The sequence below is a fragment of the Macaca mulatta genome, chromosome 17 (assembly GCF_049350105.2).
Source record: "Macaca mulatta isolate MMU2019108-1 chromosome 17, T2T-MMU8v2.0, whole genome shotgun sequence".
In the NCBI taxonomy this organism is placed as follows: domain Eukaryota; kingdom Metazoa; phylum Chordata; class Mammalia; order Primates; family Cercopithecidae; genus Macaca; species Macaca mulatta.
Genome location: NC_133422.1, coordinates 103508279 through 103528025, shown reverse-complemented (window position 1 = coordinate 103528025; position 19747 = coordinate 103508279). Strand labels below are relative to the sequence as shown.

General features: G+C 38.5%; 1 protein-coding gene across 1 annotated transcript in view; it reads right to left on the bottom strand.

Annotated features, from left to right (window-relative positions):
• Nucleotides 1-19747, bottom strand: part of MYO16 (myosin XVI) — a 617076-nt gene that overhangs the window by 191971 nt on the left and 405358 nt on the right. The window contains exons 22-23 of the mRNA XM_015121440.3: nucleotides 12771-12923; nucleotides 3542-3742 (exon numbers count right to left, since the gene is read on the bottom strand). Of these exons, the coding sequence (XP_014976926.3) occupies nucleotides 3542-3742; nucleotides 12771-12923 (354 nt within the window). The remainder of the gene's footprint in view (nucleotides 1-3541; nucleotides 3743-12770; nucleotides 12924-19747) is intronic.

Below are 19747 nucleotides of genomic sequence, written 5' to 3'. Positions count from 1 at the left end.
TGTACCCGCCTACAGTCACTTCCGTACACCCGAGGAAAGCACGTACCCGCCTACGGTCACTTCCATAAACCTGAGGAAAAGTAATTCTCAGAAGGCACGCCAAGTATGTACCCGCTTAGGGTCACTTCCGTAAACCTGAGGAAAAGTAATTCTCAGAAGGCACGCCAAGCATGTACCCGCCTACGGTCACTTCCGTACACCCGAGGAAAAGTAATTCTCAGAAGGCACGCCAAGTATGTACCCGCTTAGGGTCACTTCCGTAAACCTGAGGAAAAGTAATTTCCTGAGATCATCACACTTCAATGTAACTTGTAAAATACTCCCTACAAATTCAACAAATATTTACTATGAAGAAAATATAGCCTGAAAATTGAAATACAAGTCTAAGATTCCTTTTTTCCTAAAGAATTTTTAATAGTGAAATCTCTCAAATTCAAAGAACATGAATTATATTTCAAATGTATGTTTTTATAAAATTTATGTATATAAATATATTTGAATATGTGAGAATATATACAATTATAAATATACACATATGCATTATATATTATAAATATATATACATGTAGAAATATATATAATATAGAAATATATGTATGTATATACATATATTGATATATTTATATATGTATTGATTAAATATATAAGTATTTAAAATTTAATAAATTGTATATATTTATTAAATATACAAATATTTAATAAATGGAAATATAAAATATACATATATGAATATAAATATAGAATATGTATATAGTATGTATACAAATATATAAATATATTTATATTTGTATATATAAATACATATATAGTATATATACATATATTTATATTTGTATATATACAATATATTTGTATATATACACACATATTTATATTTGTATATATAAATATGTTTTATATATAAATATGTTTTATATATAAATATATAATATACATCTATATACACATATACATATAAAATCCTCCCTGGATTTCCTTCTGACGTGCCACTCACCACCCCAGCCTTCTTCTGAGACTGTGCCCCTCTAATGCCTCTCAAAGCTCCTTGTTAGCCTAACTACCACATCACTCAGATGCATTTTCTATTGACCCCTTTTCTTCCTTTCCCTTGGTTTCTATGATACTCCTTTTCTGCTAACTTTTGTTTTCCTTCTCTTCCATTCTCTTTCTGAGTGCCATAATCAGGATACATATTTTCAATTATATAACCATATTTCCCAAAACCATCAACCTATCTTATCTCAGCATCAAGTACTTTTAGCATTGTATTAGAAGTTGCACAAAAAAACCCCCAAATTCAGAACATCTAAAACTGAATAGCATTCCTTCCAAACTGCTGCATCCTCCAGGGTTTCCTCTCTTGGTTGCCGTAATACCACCCTCTGTCAGAGAGCCAAGTGAGACCCTTCATGGTCCTTCCAGGCTGTCTCCTCAGCTTTGCACATGCAATCAGTCACTGTCCCTGCTTCCTCTTCCCCTGAACGCCTCCTCTTATCCGCTGGTATCACTCAAATGCACACCTTGACTGGGCATTTTCAAAGGCCCCTTTATTCTTTTACCAATATCTCCTGTATCAGGCCCTCTGCTTTTTTGTTTTTATTGCTTCATCTTCCTACTTTGTCTAAAAATAGTTCATGAGTTAACAGTGTCAAGAGGACAAAGCCCTTGGTGGTGCATGCATATTTACTCATGATTTGGCCCAACCCAATCTTCTTAGACATGTCACCTACCGCCCTTTCTACCCTGAACTGAACTTCTGACACAACTTCCCAAATACTCTGTAGGTGCTGTGTTGGAATGGCATCGCCCATCCATCCTGGTTGCTGCTTGGACTGCGGAGGCTGAAAAGGAGAAGCCTGCCTTCACGTAGGCTTGCACCAGGATCCAGATGCTCTTTAGCTTCCACCGGTCTGGTGTGATGGCACAAGACTCAGAGGTAGACGGAGTGAGAACCACACTTCTGCTGCTTCTGCTGTGTTACCTGGTGAGCCTCTGTGAAGATGATTTTCCCTTGCAGTGGGAATCTCCAAGCCTAGTCCCTTCCTCCTTTGATGTTGAGTGCTAGGGTTTACACATGCTACTTGTACAGGTGGGAGCAGTAACAGAAACAGCAACTGTAGCAGCAGCTTCTCAGTTTGGCTAGAGGCTTCCTGATCTAAGATAAGGCTGTAACTGTCTTAGTAACTCTGTTCTGTGGTGTGCTTGTAATGTCATTCCTGAAAGTTCAACTTAGAGTCTCCCAATGATTATTTTCTCAAACTAGATTATTTTCTGCTTAAATAGGTAGAGTGGATTCTGTCCTATACAACTGAATCCTGAATCAAAATTATATGTCTTTACAAGAATGTCCCGCCACTCTTTTATAATTAGTGAGCTCTCAATCACCCTTGAAGGTCTGGGTTTGGAAAGCATCTCTACACATTTTTTAAGCTACTAATTGCTTCCTTCCCTATGGTAATACATTTGTTGATATTATTATATTAATATAATACTTTATTCATATTAATACTTGTTCATTTGCCTTTCCCTATTTGAAGCTGAGATATTTGAGGGCAAAGAATAGGCTTTGCTCATCTTTGATTTTCGAATTCTCCTTCTTTGGCATAACACAGAGTCTCTGGAAACACTGGTCAAAATGAACTGAAATACACTGTAAGCCAGCGGTAAGAGATTTTACCCTCTAGCACGCCATCTGTACTAAGTGGGGTCAAAGGAGTAAGAGTAGGAGACAGAGAGCTGTACATGCAAAAGCAGGAGACACTAACTACAGCTGGGATTTGGACTGAGGATAAACGAACATGGATTTAATACTGAAAGTTGGATAAAATTTGATCTTGTTAAGAAGACAAGGAGGATATTTCAAGCTTAATGTAAAGTAGTTTAAGGGAAGCTGAAAATGCGGAAAAAATGAGTGGATTAGAAAAATAACCTGAACAGAGATCTTGCACAGGGGAGTTCTGACAGGTAAGAAATGAAAAGAAAAATTACGATCAGCTTGGAGAAGGCTGATATTAGCGTGGACTAAGGAGAATGATAATTTTTATATAGGTAAGAGGAAGTCCTTGAAGGTGTTGAAGTAAGAAGCATGTTTTACAAAGCTGGTTAGAGAACTGGGAAAGATCTGAGAGAGTGGCTTTCTTTCTTCCTTAAGTTGACATGCTTTAAGAAAAAATACTTTAATACTAAAAACTATATTCAAGGTAAGAAAACTCAGATGTCCAATGTTCATCTGTATTATGAATAATATTCCAAAATTTATAGCAGAGCTCTTTGTATTAAACCCAGGGATCCTTTGCTCATATAAAGTTATAATTCTAGAAACATTATGAGAAGACTCACACAGCGTGTGTCATCATTCTAAAGATGTTAATTCCACATCAAGCTAAAAGAATATCACTTACAAAAGTACCTATTGTGGGTTGTTCATCCAGCTTCCATTTATCCAAATAACACAACTTAAAATATCAACAACTCTAGAGCTTGTCCCAATGACCTTTGATCATTAGTGCACATGAAAAATTATGCAGTTCTGGCCACTTACCCTTCCTGCGTAGTGCATGATGGTAAAGGCTGTACCGTGGTCTTTGAGGGCAACATTCCCATTCCCATCCTTCAAGGGGGAGTACACCGCATTTGTGTTTGAGGATTCTAGGAGACTTTGCAGCTTTTTTGGAAAATTTGATTCCATTGACCAAATCATTTGACTTTCTTCATCCAATAACGTGAGAAATCCAGATGGCTTCTGAGAGTTAAGAAGAGATGGGGAGTTGTTTTGTCTATTACTTAGTTTGATACTTTTGTTATGATTCATGCATGCTTGTTTATATTTTTGTTAGATTCATACAGACACTCAGAAAATGAATCAGTCTTTACCTTAATACATTTCTATTTCTGCCCCACCACCTAGCAGGTCTCTGATGTAAAGTAGACCCCCAATAATATTTATCAAATTAATGAACAAATAAGTAAAAAAAGTATTGTAATGTCATTAAAATACTGTAGTTATTTAAAAAGTACATTTTCATCTTATTAAGAAAAATAAAATTTCAGACTACAGGAAAATTGTCATTTTTCTTGACCTACAATCCATCTAAAATATTCCACACCTATGATGAGACAAGAAACTTATCAAAAAATAAAGCTCATCATGATGTTAAGTCATAAAAATTATGGCAAAGCTGGGCACAGTGGCTTAGGCCTATAATCCGAGCCCTTTGGTAAGCCAAAGCAGTCAGGTCACTTGAGCTCAGAGTTTGAGACCAGCCTGCCTGGGCAATATGGTAAGACCTCATCTCTATTAAAAAATAATAATAATAATACAGAAATTAGCTGGGCATGGTGATGTGTGCCTGTAGTCCCAGTTTCTCAGAAGGCTGAGGTGGGAAGATCACTAGAGCCCAAGAGGTATAGGTTGCATGGAGCCATGATCATGCCACTGCACTCCATCCTGGACAACAGAATGCAACCCTGCCTCAAAAAAAAAAAAAAAAAAAAAAAAAAAAAAAAAAAAAAGAGAGAGAGAGTATGTCCAAGATGGCTGAATAGGAACAGCTCTGGTCTGCAGCTCTCAGTGTGATCAATGCAGAAGACGGGTGATTTCTGCATTTCCAACTGAGGTACCTGGTTCATCTCATTGAGGCTGGGTGTACAGTGGGTGCAGCCCATGGAGGGTGAGCTGAAGCAGGGTGGGGCATCACAGTACCCAGGAAGCGCGAAGGGTCAGGGGACTTCCCTTTCCTAGCCAAGGGAAGCCATGACAGACTGTACCAGGAAAATTGGGATACTCCTGCCCAAATACTGCACTTTTCCAATGGTCTTTGCAAATGGCACACTAGGAGATTATATCCCATGCTTGGTTCAACGGATCCAATGCCCACAGAGCCTTGCTCACTGGTAGTCCAAGATCAAACTGCAAGGCAGCAAACCTGGCTGGGGGAGGGGCGTCTGCCATTGCTGAGGCTTGAGTAGGTAAACAAAGTGGCCAGGAAGCTCAAACTGGGTGGAGCTCACCACAGCTGAATGAGGTCCGCCTAACTCTGTAGACTCCACCTCTGGGGGCAGGGCATAGCTGAACAAAAGGCAGCAGAAACTTCTGCAGACTTAAACATCCCTGTTTGACAGCTCTGAAGAGAGCAGTGGTTCTCCCAGCACGGTGTTTGAGCTCTGAGGACAGACAGACCACCTGCTTAAGTGGGTCCCTGACCCCTGTGTAGCCTAACTTGGAGACACCTCCCAGTAGGGGCCGACTGACACCTCACAGAGTCAGGTGCCCCACTGAGATGAAGCTTCCAGAGGAAGGATCAAGCAGCAATATTTACTATTCTGCAATATTTGCTGTTCTGCAGCCTCCACTGGTGATACCCAGGAAAACAGGGTCTGGAGTGGACCTCCAGCAAACTCCAACAGACCTGCAGCTGAGGGAACTGACTGTTAGAAGGAAAACTAACAAACAGAAGGTAATAGCATCAATATCAACAAAAAGGGCATCCACACCAAAACCCCACATACAGGGCATCATCATCAAAGACCAAAGGTAGATAAAACCACAAAGATGGGGAGAAAACAGAGCAGAAAAGCTGAAAATTCTAAAAACCAGAGTGCCCTTTCTCCTCCAAAGGATTGCAGTTCCTCACCAGCAACGGAACAAAGCAGGATGGAGAATGGCTTTGATGAGCTGACAGAAGTAGGCTTCAGAAAGTCGGTAATAACAAACTTCTCTGAGCTAAAGAAGGATGTTCGAACCCATCTCAAGGAAGATAAAAACCTTGAAAAAATATTAGATGAATGGCTAACTAGAATAAACAGTGTAGAGAAGACCTTAAATGACCTGATGGAGCTGAAAACCATGGCACGAGAACTACGTGATGCATGCACAAGCTTCAGTAGCCGATTTGATCAAGTGGAAGAAAGGGTATCAGGGATTGAAGATCAAATTAATGAAATGAAGTGAGAAGAGAAGTTTAGAGAAAAAAGGAGTAAAAAGAAATGAATAAAGCCTCCAAGAAATATGGGACTATGTGAAAAGACCAAATCTACATTTGATTGTCATACCTGAAAATGATAAGGAGAATGGAACCAAGATGGAAAATACTCTTCAGGATATTATCCCAGAGAACTTCCCCAAACTAGCAAGGCAGGCCAATATTCAAATTCAGGAAATACAGAGAACACCACAAAGATACTCCTTGAGAAAAGCAACTCCAAGACACATAATTGTCAGATTCACAAGGTTGAAATGAAGGAAAAAATGCTAAGGGCAGCCACAGAGAAAGGTCAGGTTACCCACAAAGGTAAGCCCGTCAGACTAACAGTGGATCTCTCGGCAGAAACCCTACAAGCCAGAAGAGAGTGGTGGTCAATATTCAACATTCTTAAAGAAAAGAATTTTCAACCCAGAATTTCATATCTAGCCAAATAATCTTCATAAGTGAAGGAGAAATAAAATCCTTTACAGACAAGCAAATGCTGAGAGATTTTGTCACCACCAGGCCTGCCTTACAGGAGTTCCTAAAGGAATCACTAAACATAGAAAGGAACAACCGGTACCAGCCACTGCAAAAACATGGCAAAGTGTAAAGACCATCAATGCTAGGCAGAAACCACATCAACTAATGGGCAAAATAACCAGCTCACATCATAATGACAGGATCAAATTCATACATAACAATATTAAACTTAAATGTAAATGGGCTAAATGCCCCAATCAAAAGACACAGACTGGCAAACTGGATACAGAGTCAAGACCCCTCAGTGTGCTGTATTCAGGAGACCCATCTCACATGCAGATACACACATAGGCTCAAAATAAAGGGATGGAGGAAGATCTACCAAGCAAATGGAAAACAAACAACAAAAAAAGCAGGGGTTGCAATCCTAGTGTCTGATAAAACAGACTTTAAACCAACAAAGATCAAAGGAGACAAGGTCATTACATAATGGTAAAGGAATCGATTCAACAAAAAAGACCTAGCTATCATAAATATATATGCACCCAATACAGGAGCACCCAGATTCATAAAGCAAGTCCTGAGAGACTGAAAAAGAGACTTAGACTCCCACACAATAATAATGGGAGAATTTAACATCCCACTGTCAATATTAGACAGATCAATGAGACAGAAGGTTAACAAGGACATCCAGGATTTGAACTCAGCTCTGCACCAAGCAGACCTAACAGATATCTACAGAACTCTCCACCCCAAATCAACAGAATATACATTCTTCTCAGCACCACACTGCACTTACTCCAAAATTGACCACATAGTTGGAAGTAAAGCACTCCTCAGCAAATGTAAAATAACAGAAATCACAACAAACTATCTCTCAGACCACAGTGCAATCAAATTAGAACTCAGGATTAAGAAACTCACTAAAAACTGCACAACTACATGGAAACTGAACAGCCTGCTCCTGAATGACTACTGGGTAAATCACGAAATGAAGGCAGAAATAAAGATGTTCTCTGAAACCAATGAAAACAAAGACACAACATACCAGAATCTCTGGGACACATTTAAAGCAGTGTGTAGAGGGAAATTTATAGCACTAAATGCCCACAAGAGGAAGCAGGCAAGATCTAAAATCGACACTCTAACATCCAATTAAAAGAACCAGAGAAGCAAGAGCGAACAAATTCAAAAGCTAGCAGAAGGCAAGAAATAACTAAGATCAGAGCAGAACTGAAAGAGATAGAGACACAAAAAACCCTTCAAAAAATCAGTGAATCCAGGAGCTGTTTTTTGAAAAGATCAACAAAATTGATAGACCACTAGCAAGACTAATAAAGAAGTGTGAAAAATAAAATAGATAGAATAAAAAATGATAAAGGGGATATCACCACTGATCCCACAGAAATATAAACTACCACCAGACAATACTATAAACATCTCTATGCAAATAAACTAGAAAATCTAGAAGAAATGGATAAATTCCTGGACACATACACCTTCCAAGACTAAACCAGGAAGAAGCTGAATTGCTGAACAGACCAATAGCAGGCTCTGAAATTGAGGCAACAATTAATAGCCTACCCACTAAAAAAAGTCCAGGACCAGACGGATTCACAGTCGAATTCTACCACAAGTACAAAAACGAGCTGGTACCATTCCTTCTGAAACTATTCCAGTCAATAGAAAAAGAGGGAATCCACCCTAACTCATTTTATGAGGCCAGCATCATCCTGATACCAAAGCCTGGCAGAGACACAACAAAAAAGGAGAATTTTAGACCAATATCAGGGACCAATATCCCTGATGAACATCGATGTGAAAATCTTCAATAAAATACTGGCAAACTGAATCCAGCAGTGCATCAAAAGGCTTATCCACCATGATCAAGTGGGCTTCATCCCTGGGATGCAAGGCTGGTTCAACATACACAAATCAATAAACATAATCCATCACATAAACAGAACCAAAGACAAAAACCACATGATTATCTCAATAGATGCAGTAAAGGCCTTTGACAAAATTCAACAGCCTTCATGCTAAAAACTCTCAATAAACTAGGTATTGATGGAATGTATCTCAAAATAATGAGAGCTATTTATGACAAACCCAAAGCCATATCATACTGAATGGGCTAAAACTGGAAGCATTTCCTTTGAAAACTGGCACAAGACAGGGATGCCCTCTCTCATCACTCCTATTGAACATATTGTCGGAAGTTCTGGCCAGGCAATCAGGGGAGAGAAAGAAATAAAGGGTATTCAATTAGGAAAATAGGAAGACAAATTGTCCCTGTTTGCAGATGACGTGATTGTATATTTAGAAAACCCCATCATCTCAGCCAAAAATCTCCTTAAGCTGATAAGCAACTTCAGCAAAGTCTCAGGATACAAATCAGTGCGCAAAAATCACAAGCATTCTTATACACCAATAACAAACAGAGAGCCAAATCATGAGTGAATTCTCATTCACAACTGCTTCAAAGAGAATAAAATACCTTGGAATCCAACTTACAAGGGATGTGAAGGACCTCTTCAAGGAGAACTACAAACCACTGCTCAGTGAAATAAAAGAGGACACAAACAAATGTAAGAACATTCCATGCTCATGGATAGGAAGAATCAATATCGTGAAAATGGCCATACTGCCCAAGGTAATTTATAGATTCAATGCCATCCCCATCAAGCTACCAATGACTTTCTTCACAGAATTGGAAAAAACTACTTTAAAGTTCATATGGAACCCAAAAAAGTCCATATTGCCAAGACAACCCTAAGCAAAAAGAACAAAGCTGGAGGCATCACTCTACCTGACTTCAAAGTATACTACAAGGCTATAGTAACCAAAACAGCATGGTACTGGTACCAAAACAGAGAGATAGAGCAATGGAACAGAACAGAGGCCTCAGATATAACACCACACATTTACAACCATCTGATCTTTGACAAACGTGGCAAAAACAAGAAATGGGGAAAGGATTCCCTATTTGATAAATGGTGCTGGGAAAACTGGCTAGCCATATGTAGAAAGCTGAAACTGGATCCCTTCCTTACACCTTTTACAAAATTTAATTCAAGATGGATTAGAGACTTAAATGTTAGATGTAAAACCATAAAAACCCTAGAAGAAAACCTAGGCAATACCATTCAGGACATAGGCATGGGCAAGGACTTCATGTCTAAAACACCAAAAGCAATGGCAACAGAAGCCAAAATTGACAAATGGGATCTAATTAAACTAAAGAGCTTCTGCACAACAAAAGAAACTATCTATCACAGTGAACAGGCAGCCTAAGAGCCGTCCTGGCCAACATGGTGAAACCCCGTCTCTGCTAAAACTACAAAAATTAGCCAGAAATGGTGGCACACATCTGTAGTTTCAGCTACTCAGGTGGCTGGCTGAGGCAGGAGAATTGCTTGAACCCAGGAGGCAGAAGCTGCAGTGAGCCGAGATCGTGCCACTGCACTCCAGCCTGGGTGACAGAGCGAGACGCAGTCTCAAACAAAGAAAGAAAAGAAAAGAAAAGAAAAGAAAAAGAAAATCCAAAGACTGCAATTGCCTGAGAGCTGTATTGGTGAGATCACTCCCTTTCAGCCAAAGGGAATGAAAGCTAATAATGCCAGCCACGGGACATGCACACCCCTGGTGGGGCTCACACAGCAGAGCGTGCTCCTTGAAGATACTCAGCAACAATGACAGCCACCTCTAAAACGAGAAACCAAATAACCTCCCTGGGAAGGAAAGAAAGAGAAGGCCCAATGCGGTGGAGAATGGCACTAGAAAGGAAGTAGGAACGCCTTCAAAAGCAAGCTCACCCACCTTAGCAAGTTACCTGATGTCAGCAATGCCTGGTGAGACTGCTGTTGCCAACACAAAAGTGTTTTTGGATAAAAGAATTTGAAGAAGAAAGCCCCTTACTGGGAGGACTAGTTCAACAGGAAGTTCCATAGAGCATACTGCAAGAAGTTCAGAGTGGCCGGAGGACCCCATGAGGAGTCCCCTAAAGAAGCTGAAGGTGAATAAATATATACGTATATCTATATATAAGATATATAAACATTTATTTTTATATAAGATATATAAATATATAATATATAAATAATGTGTGTGTGTGTGTGTGTGTGTGTGTATATGAGAGCAGCCCTAGAAAATGGTCTATGTGAGAAGTTTGCCAAGGATTGTTTCCATCTGTGATGTCTTCAAAATCAAACAATTCTTTACATCAACTAATAGCAAGCTATTTGCTGAAGAGTAAGTAAAATGTTGATATTACAATATTATCCATCATTCCTTCATGTATTGATCTGAGCATCAGGTCATGATACTTCTGTAAATACTGTTACAGATTCACATACAAACATACACAAGACACACAGCAGAAAGACAAATGAGCCATGGCAAAGTTGTCTGCAAGTCTGTTTCTGTTTCAAGGGCAGTGACAGATGTCTTCTCTGGGGTGAAAATATTCACTTGTTTGGTAAAGTGGTCAATGTGTATTGCAGTAACTCAAAGACAGGGCCCCGAATCAGTATAAAGATGATAGACATTCCGAGAGCTCACGGATTCTGCTCCAAAAATCAACATGATGTTCGCCAGGGATAAGGTGGTTGATTACTAGCAACATTTTTGAAGCATTATTATTTGTATTGTCTTCAAATTAAAAACAAAATCTTGTGTGTTACGTTTTCTGGATGTCTGAAATAAAACAATAAAAGAATGGGGCGATTAACCTTTTAGACTTTGAAAACTTGTGGAAGTGCCTAAAAACAAAAATAGAACCTGGGGAAATAAGCCATAAGAAAGGGATTAATCGGCTGGGCATGGTGACTCACACCTATAATCCCAGCACTTTGGGAGGCCGAGGCAGGCGGATCACGAGGTCAGGAGATTGAGACCATCCTGGCTAACATGGTGAAACCTGGTCTCTACTAAAAATACAAAAAAATTAGCCAGGCGTGGTGGTGGGCGCCTGTAGTCCCAGCTACTTGGAAGGCTGAGGCAGGAGAATGGCGTGAACCCAGGAGGCAGAGCTTGCAATGAGCCAAGATCATGCCACTGCACTCCAGCCTGGGCGACAGAGGGAGACTCTGTCTCAAAAAGAAAAGAAAGGGATTGATGACCTTCAATTCCTTTACTAGTAAAGGGTTAGAAGAGATTGCATGGCTCTAATCCATGTGAAAGGTTGTCGTAGTTTCACCTTCATCAGATACTACAGAGTGCAACAAAATGTACTAGACACTTGGAGGATTTGGTAAAAATCTGGATCAGCCCCTCCCCTCAGGGCCAGGGACAAATAGGTAATCCTTGAAATATAAATATGGCCCATGCAAGTTTTCATTCTGATGACCCCTGGTTAGCAGTGGAAGAGAACACGGCAAGCTGGAGAGAAGGTGCTGGATGCCTGAGGCTTCGCATATACAATTAAGTATACAGTCCTGCCAGTTTGAAGACATTTTTAAACCTTAAGTAATTATAGGCTCTGTATGTCACTATGAGGGCTTTCTGGAGGAAGAGGGCTATAATTTTAAAAAAGAAGAATGCTGACAAGTTACTAGCAGGAACAAGAATGTGTTAATCAGAAAAATTTATAAAATGATTTAGAAATCTATCTTTATGGAAAGACAGACTAAAGAATGACATATTCTCCAATTAGTTGAACGCTGTCTGTTTTCAACAATGTCCATGTGTCTTGGAGATATTGTGAGTAAATCCATATAATGTTTTCTTATATTAGTACATCACAATTGCTGTTTATGTGATAGATTTTGGCTTATATGATAGAGACACAGGGTCAAAATGTTTTTCATTGTAAAGTAGAAAAAATAAAGTAAACTCTAAACACCTGCAGATGCTGTGAGACTCTTAATTTAACTGATATTATATATGTGTTTATATGTTATTCCTGCCAATTTTTCCAAATTTTAAATCTTAGAAACTTTGAAGATAAATTAACAAAAAAGATTCTGTTGAACTTGTTTTATGGTGTGATTAATCTTAGGTATTATTTTATAAAAAGTCCTTTTTTTTTACAATAAGCACTTATAATTGCCAAAAGGAGAGTTTTAGTGATGTTGAATAAACAGTATTGAATATTTCTATATCAAAATGATCTGATATTTCTTGTCCTTTTAATGAATTGGTGATGCTTCAAATGCCCTTTCAGAAAAAGATAACTTGTGCATCTCAATGGATTTTGAAAAATTACTGCAGAACCTCACATATAAAGATATCTCAAAAATAAGGCCTCCTGAAAGAAAATTATTTGTCTCCAGTATATTTAAATCCATGTATTCTGTTAAGTATCTAATTATATTATATGAATACCTGGAAAAAAAAGTCCAAAACTCCATTCTGGTTACCAGGAGAATATGCTGTTTCCATGGTAACTCCCTCTTGTACACATTCCACTTGCTCGTGGAGAAAAAGCACTTCATTGATATAGTGGTGCATCTTCTCATTGGTCATGTTGACACAAAGCTATTGTGGAGAAAACAAGAAAACATTTCACAAGATAGTACAGCAGTGCATATTCACTTGTTCAATGACAGTTTTAGATTGGTAAAGTATTGACTCAGGGAGGTTCCAATCAATTAGTCTATCAAAATAAAGCATTACAACATTGCCTGAGAAGTCAGTTTCAACTGAAGTCCAGTAATGGACTTGCACATATTTCACAAGTCAAATATATCTGATACCATATCATCTAACTATTCAAAGTATGTTAAAAACAACAAAAAGTATGATTACAATATTAACTTATAAATGTTGAGTCTCAAATATATTTGAGCACTTAAAATATTTTCAAAAGGAAAATATATTTGAGCTCTCATCAGGAAATGAAGATAAAGCTGGGTTTGCCATGAGATCCCAGAGAAAAGAGAAGCATTTCTTGAGGGCCTCATTTCTGATTGCATATTAGTGATGGGTAAGAATGAATGTGGTGGTTCTTTCAGAAACAGTAATCGCCAGTCAAATCATTTTATTGTAGAAATTATTTTCTTTATCAGAAAATTTTCCACATTGCTCCAACTGTCAATTTTTCTCTTTCCACAAGACATTCCCACGAGGAAACAAATATGTTATTTCTTAATCTTAAAAAAAAAACTTTATCTATCTTAAAGTATTTAAAAAACTAAACCATAACTCAAATCTAACCAGCATAAAATCTGACTTCCCCTCTAGTCTACTATTCTACTTCTCTGCTTCCTTTCATATCAAAACACACACACACACACACACACACACACACACACACACACACACGGCTGATTTCTACTTATTATCTCAAATTCTTCTCTTCCCACTCCCTCTTGAAACCACTCTAATAAAACTTTGGACACCATGGCGCCATCAAAATTGCTTTTGTGGAACTCATCAGCAATGTACACATTTCTTTTTTTTTTTTGGAGACAGAGTCTCGCTCTGTCGCCCAGGCTAGTGCAGTGGTGCGATCTAGGCTCACTGCAAGCTCTGCCTCTCAGGTTCACGCCATTCTCCTGCCTCAGTCTCCCGAGTAGCTGGGACTACAGGCTCCCGCCACCACGCCTGGCTAATTTTTTGTATTTTTAGTAGAGACGAAGTTTCACTGTGTTGGCCAGGATGGTCTCAATCTCCTGACCTCGTGATCCGCCTGCCTCGGCCTCCCAAAGTGCTGGGATTACAGGCGTGAGACACCGCGCCCAGCCAGCAATGTGCACATTTCTAAATCCAATGTTCAAGTCTCACATTTGTTTCTCTTGACCCATCCCCACCGTAGCGTAATTTGACCGAGTTGGTTTCTCTCCTTCCATGGAGCACTTTCTCACCTGTCCTCCAGGACACCACACTCTCTTGGCTTTCTAGCTCACTGGCTGCTTCCTCCCTATCTCCTTTCCCAACTCTTTATGGACTCCTGCCTGCTCATGTTGGAGTGTCCAGGGGCTCTGTTTGTGGGCCTTGTCTCTTCTCTGTCTACACCCACTTCCTTTGTGAGTTCACTCAGTCTTACAGACCCTCATGCTCCCTCATCTGCACCCTAAACCACTATGTTATACTAGACAAAATTTAAAGCCGCTTAGAAATATGTAGTGCTCAGTAACTAAAAATAATTACAGATCAATATTTATTTAGATGGAAACAATTGATAAAACATTTGAAAGAAACTTAGATCTCATCTGCGAGGGGTATAATATCTATGATATTTAATGAGAAATATCTTGTATTAATATAAACAAATGCCAAAGCTTTTGTTAAAAATTAACAAAATATTAGCCAGGTGCGGTGGCTCACACCTGTAATCCCAGCACTTTGGGAGGCTGAGGCACGTGGATCACCTGAAGTCAGGAGTTCGAGACCAGTCTGACCACTATAGTGCAACCTCGTCTCTACTAACAATACAAAAATTAGCCTGGCATGGTGGCGGGTGCCTGTAGGCCTAGCTACTCAGGAGGCTGAGACAGGAGAATCGCTTGAACTCGGGGGGCGAAGGTTGCAGTGAGCCGAGATCACGCCACTGCACTCCAGCCTGGGTGACATAGCAAGACTCTGTCTCAAATAAATAAAATAAATAAGAAAGACTGGAAAAAAAGAGCACAGAAAAGAAAGAACTTCCTGGGTTCCTCTTTTCCACATACCCCAAATCTTCTCGAAGTCTGATGTCATCACAACACCTGGGAAGTAGGAGCTCCTTCTAGATGTTCTGGTCCTGCTGATGGGCACTCATGTCCTCCTTCTAGCCCACATAAGGACAGCTTCCAGTGAGCAAGACAAATTACCTTCTAAAGTAACCAGCACCGGGTCACTCCATATTCTCCCAAAGGGAGCTCCCACTTACCCTTAAGGGTGTGGCTAGTAATGTATTGAGAATTACATGCACCTAGATGGAAAAGGGCATTTTCTCAAAAATCCAGTTACTTGGGAAAATGGAAATTTATGACGTGAAGAAGCCTCAGGGGCTAACTTCTTCAGAGAAGAAACAAACACATCAAAGAGCAGAACACTGGTGTGAACACGGAAGGGAATGTGGCGTGGGGCTGGGTGGATTTTCTGTAAAGTTCTAGTCTTCTTGCCAGGGTTAGAATGTTGTGCGTAGGTGTAGCTAGCTCAAACATCTTCAGAAATGGGGTGATTAGAGCATGAGAGGGTGGAAGGCAAGGGGTTCCTTGACTGAAGCAGAGGTGGGAGAGCTCAACGTGCAGAGGTCCTTACAACCTGATGGAGTTAGTTTAATGATGAATGCACATGGTCTTTTTCATTATTAACATGACAGGTGGAGAATAACCGTATAGTAGACATATACCAAACAAAATATTAAAGTAATAGCCATATTAAAATAAGATCTGAATATCACATATTGACATCCAAATCATAAGAAAAGTAATTCTTAGCTTCAGGTCAAAAAATGGTGCTCCATGACGACCACCCTTCCCAATGGTTTTTCTTGTCTTTCTGCCTTCATGGGTAAAAGATGGTTTCTTAAATTCAGTGATAAATGAATTTCTGTAGATAGAAAAAGTTTCCCTAAAACATTCTATTACAACATGAAATCTAACTTAAAAATTAAAGAAGAACCTGCCATGTTGTGGTGGTCCTAGAAGTCATTTTAAACCTAAAGAACTTGAGAGGATTTGTATAAACCAGGAGACTCTCCTGGTATGGCCTTCTTCCCCCAGCACTCCCTCCAAGGTTACTGGATTTTCTTCCTTGTATATTATTTGCCCAGAAAGTAACTAGAACTTTTCCTCTCTGTCTTCTGGCAACTAGATTTCAAGAGAAATGCACAAAGCGGGAAGTTCCTTACCTTTTAAACTAAGTGTTTCTTAGGTAAACTCACACTTCAGTGATCATTTCTCTTAATTAAAATAGTCGCTTTGGATGAGAACATACCATATAAAACATTTAATTTTAAAGGCGCTGTTGTTAAGGCAAATACGATTTGAATATGGACACAGACCAATAAATTCTGCACATTATAGCTGGCAGAGGCAGGAGTGGCATTCAGTATCTAAATATCATATGAAAAATATTTTCTTTCTTGTAACTGGTACAGTCTAGCACATTTATCCTCTTGAATTATTCCATGAAAACCAAGTGATGCCAGGCGATCCAGATCTTCATGATCAGTTTCTATGTTTATCTTATCCTACAGGGCATAAATCTCCAGTAATGGTTTTGGAAAGAAAAACCATTTTCCATGCAACTGCGTAGCATCTGTCCACAATTGCATCCCTACTGTTAAAGTAATACATCTGCTTGTCACTTTCATTTCAATCATAAATAAAAAATAAAATTCTTAAAGAGAAATAAAAACTGTTCCAACTATTTCACTTTGCTTCAGAAATGATATTTTGATGCATTCCTTTAATAATTTGTTAAATTCCAATAATAAGATAATTTTGCTATAAAGGAATAATAAGTGCTATGAAATTATTAAAGTTTGGGGTGAAATATTTACTGAAAATGTACAGAAAATAAATGACTTCTTTTATGGAATGAAACCATTGGAAAATATTCTTTGACTATATGATATATACAATTGTAACTTCTCAAGTTATTATTAAAAATACATTGAATCATCTAAAAATTAACACAAATAGGTCTGTCCTTTACCTCAACAATTTGACTGTTTATGGATAGTGTGCTTAAGTGGAATACATTTTAGGGAACAAATTGCTGAGAAACAAAAGTTGAATCCATGAAATAAAGTAATGTCTATTACCGTGTGAAACGATAAGAAGTTTGATAAAAATGATTCCAAATTTTAAAAAATCAGTGACTGATTATTTACAAGACATACCCACATTATATGACATTTTGTTTTCCTCTCATTTTGAGATTGTCTAATTGAAAATACTTAGATGGACATGGATGACTCTAACATATTTCATACAATTCTTTTGTTATTTTGCATTCAGAATAGGTTGCAGCTCTGTAGGTACAAAAATTGCTTTCAATCACGATCTGAGTGTACCCTCCTGGCCTTGACTGCCTTACAGAACACAACCTCTGTTGTGTTTTGACTGACCTGAGGCTTCTCATAATAGAAAACAGATACTATAATTGTTTTTTTCTTACTGATATTTTACTGAGTTGAATATTGGCTTCACTGAATTGATCCCCTGGTTTAATCAAAGCAGTGAAACCAAGTGTGAATGTAGATGAAACCGTGGCAAATACAAGGATGGGAAGAAGTGAGGTCTCAGGTTCCTTCCTTTTCTCCACAAAGGTCTAAAGCAATCTACCGAACTTTGGATAACAGAAATGGATGTGGCCTGTGTCTTTGGATAGAGCAATCCAATTTATTCCTCTCCTGGTCAAAATGATTGATAAAACCTACAGCTTCTCTGTTGGACTTCTAGCATTGTTAAGCTTCAGCATCAGCTGTGAGTTCTTTTTGTGGCATAGGGTGATCTTTACAATACACCTGAACCTTTTATTGAACCTCGTGTTCTTTGTGTTCTGGGGGGAAAAAAAATCTTAAAATAAATTATTGAAATCCCATAGAGAAAATTCCAGCTTCTTGTGTAAAACCAAGTAGCCTGTGGACTGATTTCCAATTTGTACCTTTTATTATGAAGGTGCCTTCTGGAACTGAATCTATATTTGTGTTTCCAACAGTGGAGAGTGATGTGGAGTGATAGTGAGTCACTGGAAACATATGTAGTTTAAAGTAGAATGTTTTTCAAAATAATTTTTGTGTAATGTGTCCATTAAAATGTTTTACTTAAAGTTTGCCTTCATTCTAAACTGTTCAAAGCACTCATTGTTTGAACCAAAGTTAAAATATAGAAGTACTGTGGCATGAAATTCAAAACCACTAGAACATGTAGCTAAGGTTAACAATAGGAACATACTCAGTATCAGATACCTCACTGAAAATTTAAAAAATGTACCCCACAAACCAAATGGTTTTGCCAAAGTCGTGGATAAAACCTTATTCTTCATTTATTTTCACTAAACTGTGTATGTGTATGTGAATGTGCACATGTGGGCGTGTGTTCCACACAATCAAAGATTAGAGTGAAGATTTTTACAGGCAAATCAGTTCGTATACCTAGAAGCATAAATCTGCATCAATCATTGGCATCACTGGCTTCAATGCAAAACAACCATTCATTTTTCAAATATACCTATTGTAGAGTTGTTTTGGGGTTCAATTAGATCTCCGAGTATTCCTCAGAGTAGACGTGAATGTGGGTGAAAGCTGACTATTCATAAATGCTCATGAATAATTACCAAGTAACCACTTAGATAGTATTTGCTCTTCTCTAATTAAAATACATGCTTTGTACATGAAGTGCCACTGCTAAGTGGTTTACTAATAAAAATTATGCACCCCTGGAACACACTCTTTAGGAACGGAACCTTACTGCTTATCCAGATGGCTCATCATTTGTATTAACGACAAACAATTTCTTGAGTAAATTTTCACCAACTGTTCTCCCTTTATTTTTATTACTCAGTGAAACATATCTGAAACAAAAATATAATAGAGCATGGCATATACATCACATAATTAAAGTAGGAGATTAATTAAAGCTGACTCCAGCTGAAGGCAGAGCCCTGGGCAGTGATTCTCAATCCTCTCTGCACATTGGAATTAACTGAGGAGCTTTTTAAGAAAGGCTAATGTCTGTGCTTGACCCCAAACCAATTAAATTGGAGTGGGGTGCAGGCATTGAAATATTTAAAAGGCTTTCCAGGTGATTCTAATGGGTAGACATGGTTGAACACACTGAGACAGATCATAGAACTAAGAATGCACTATGCATTAACTAATTTACTCATTAGTTTATATATATGTGTATATATAAGTTATTAACGTGTCTGTGTACACATAAGACAGAGAGAGAGAAGGAATAGTGTTAGATTTAGATATTCAGCATTCCTGAAATATGTTCAGCAGAACACTAATTGTATGAGACTTTAATAGCTGTTGTCTAAAAACCCTACATAAGCAGAAACCCATTGGGGAAACATGGAGTTAAGTTAATAGGCTTCTCTGCAGGACTTCTCGGGGACTTGAACACGTCAAGCGTACTATAAACCTCAACTATTTGAAGATTACCTCGGGGCTCACCAGACTGCTCCAAGTGGTTCTGCAACAAATCAATTATCCCTGATTTCCATATATTGCCTATGAAATGGCAGGTCCAGGAGGTTGGTGAGGCGACAGCATCTCTGTTGTTTATTTCAGTTTTAAAAGTCCAGTTCATTTTGTCTTCTCGGAATCTATAATTGTAGAGGCCTTTCTTTCCTACCATTCTTATTTGGGAAAGGTCATGTTTCCTCTTTTGCTAGCACCATCACTCTTACCTTGATAG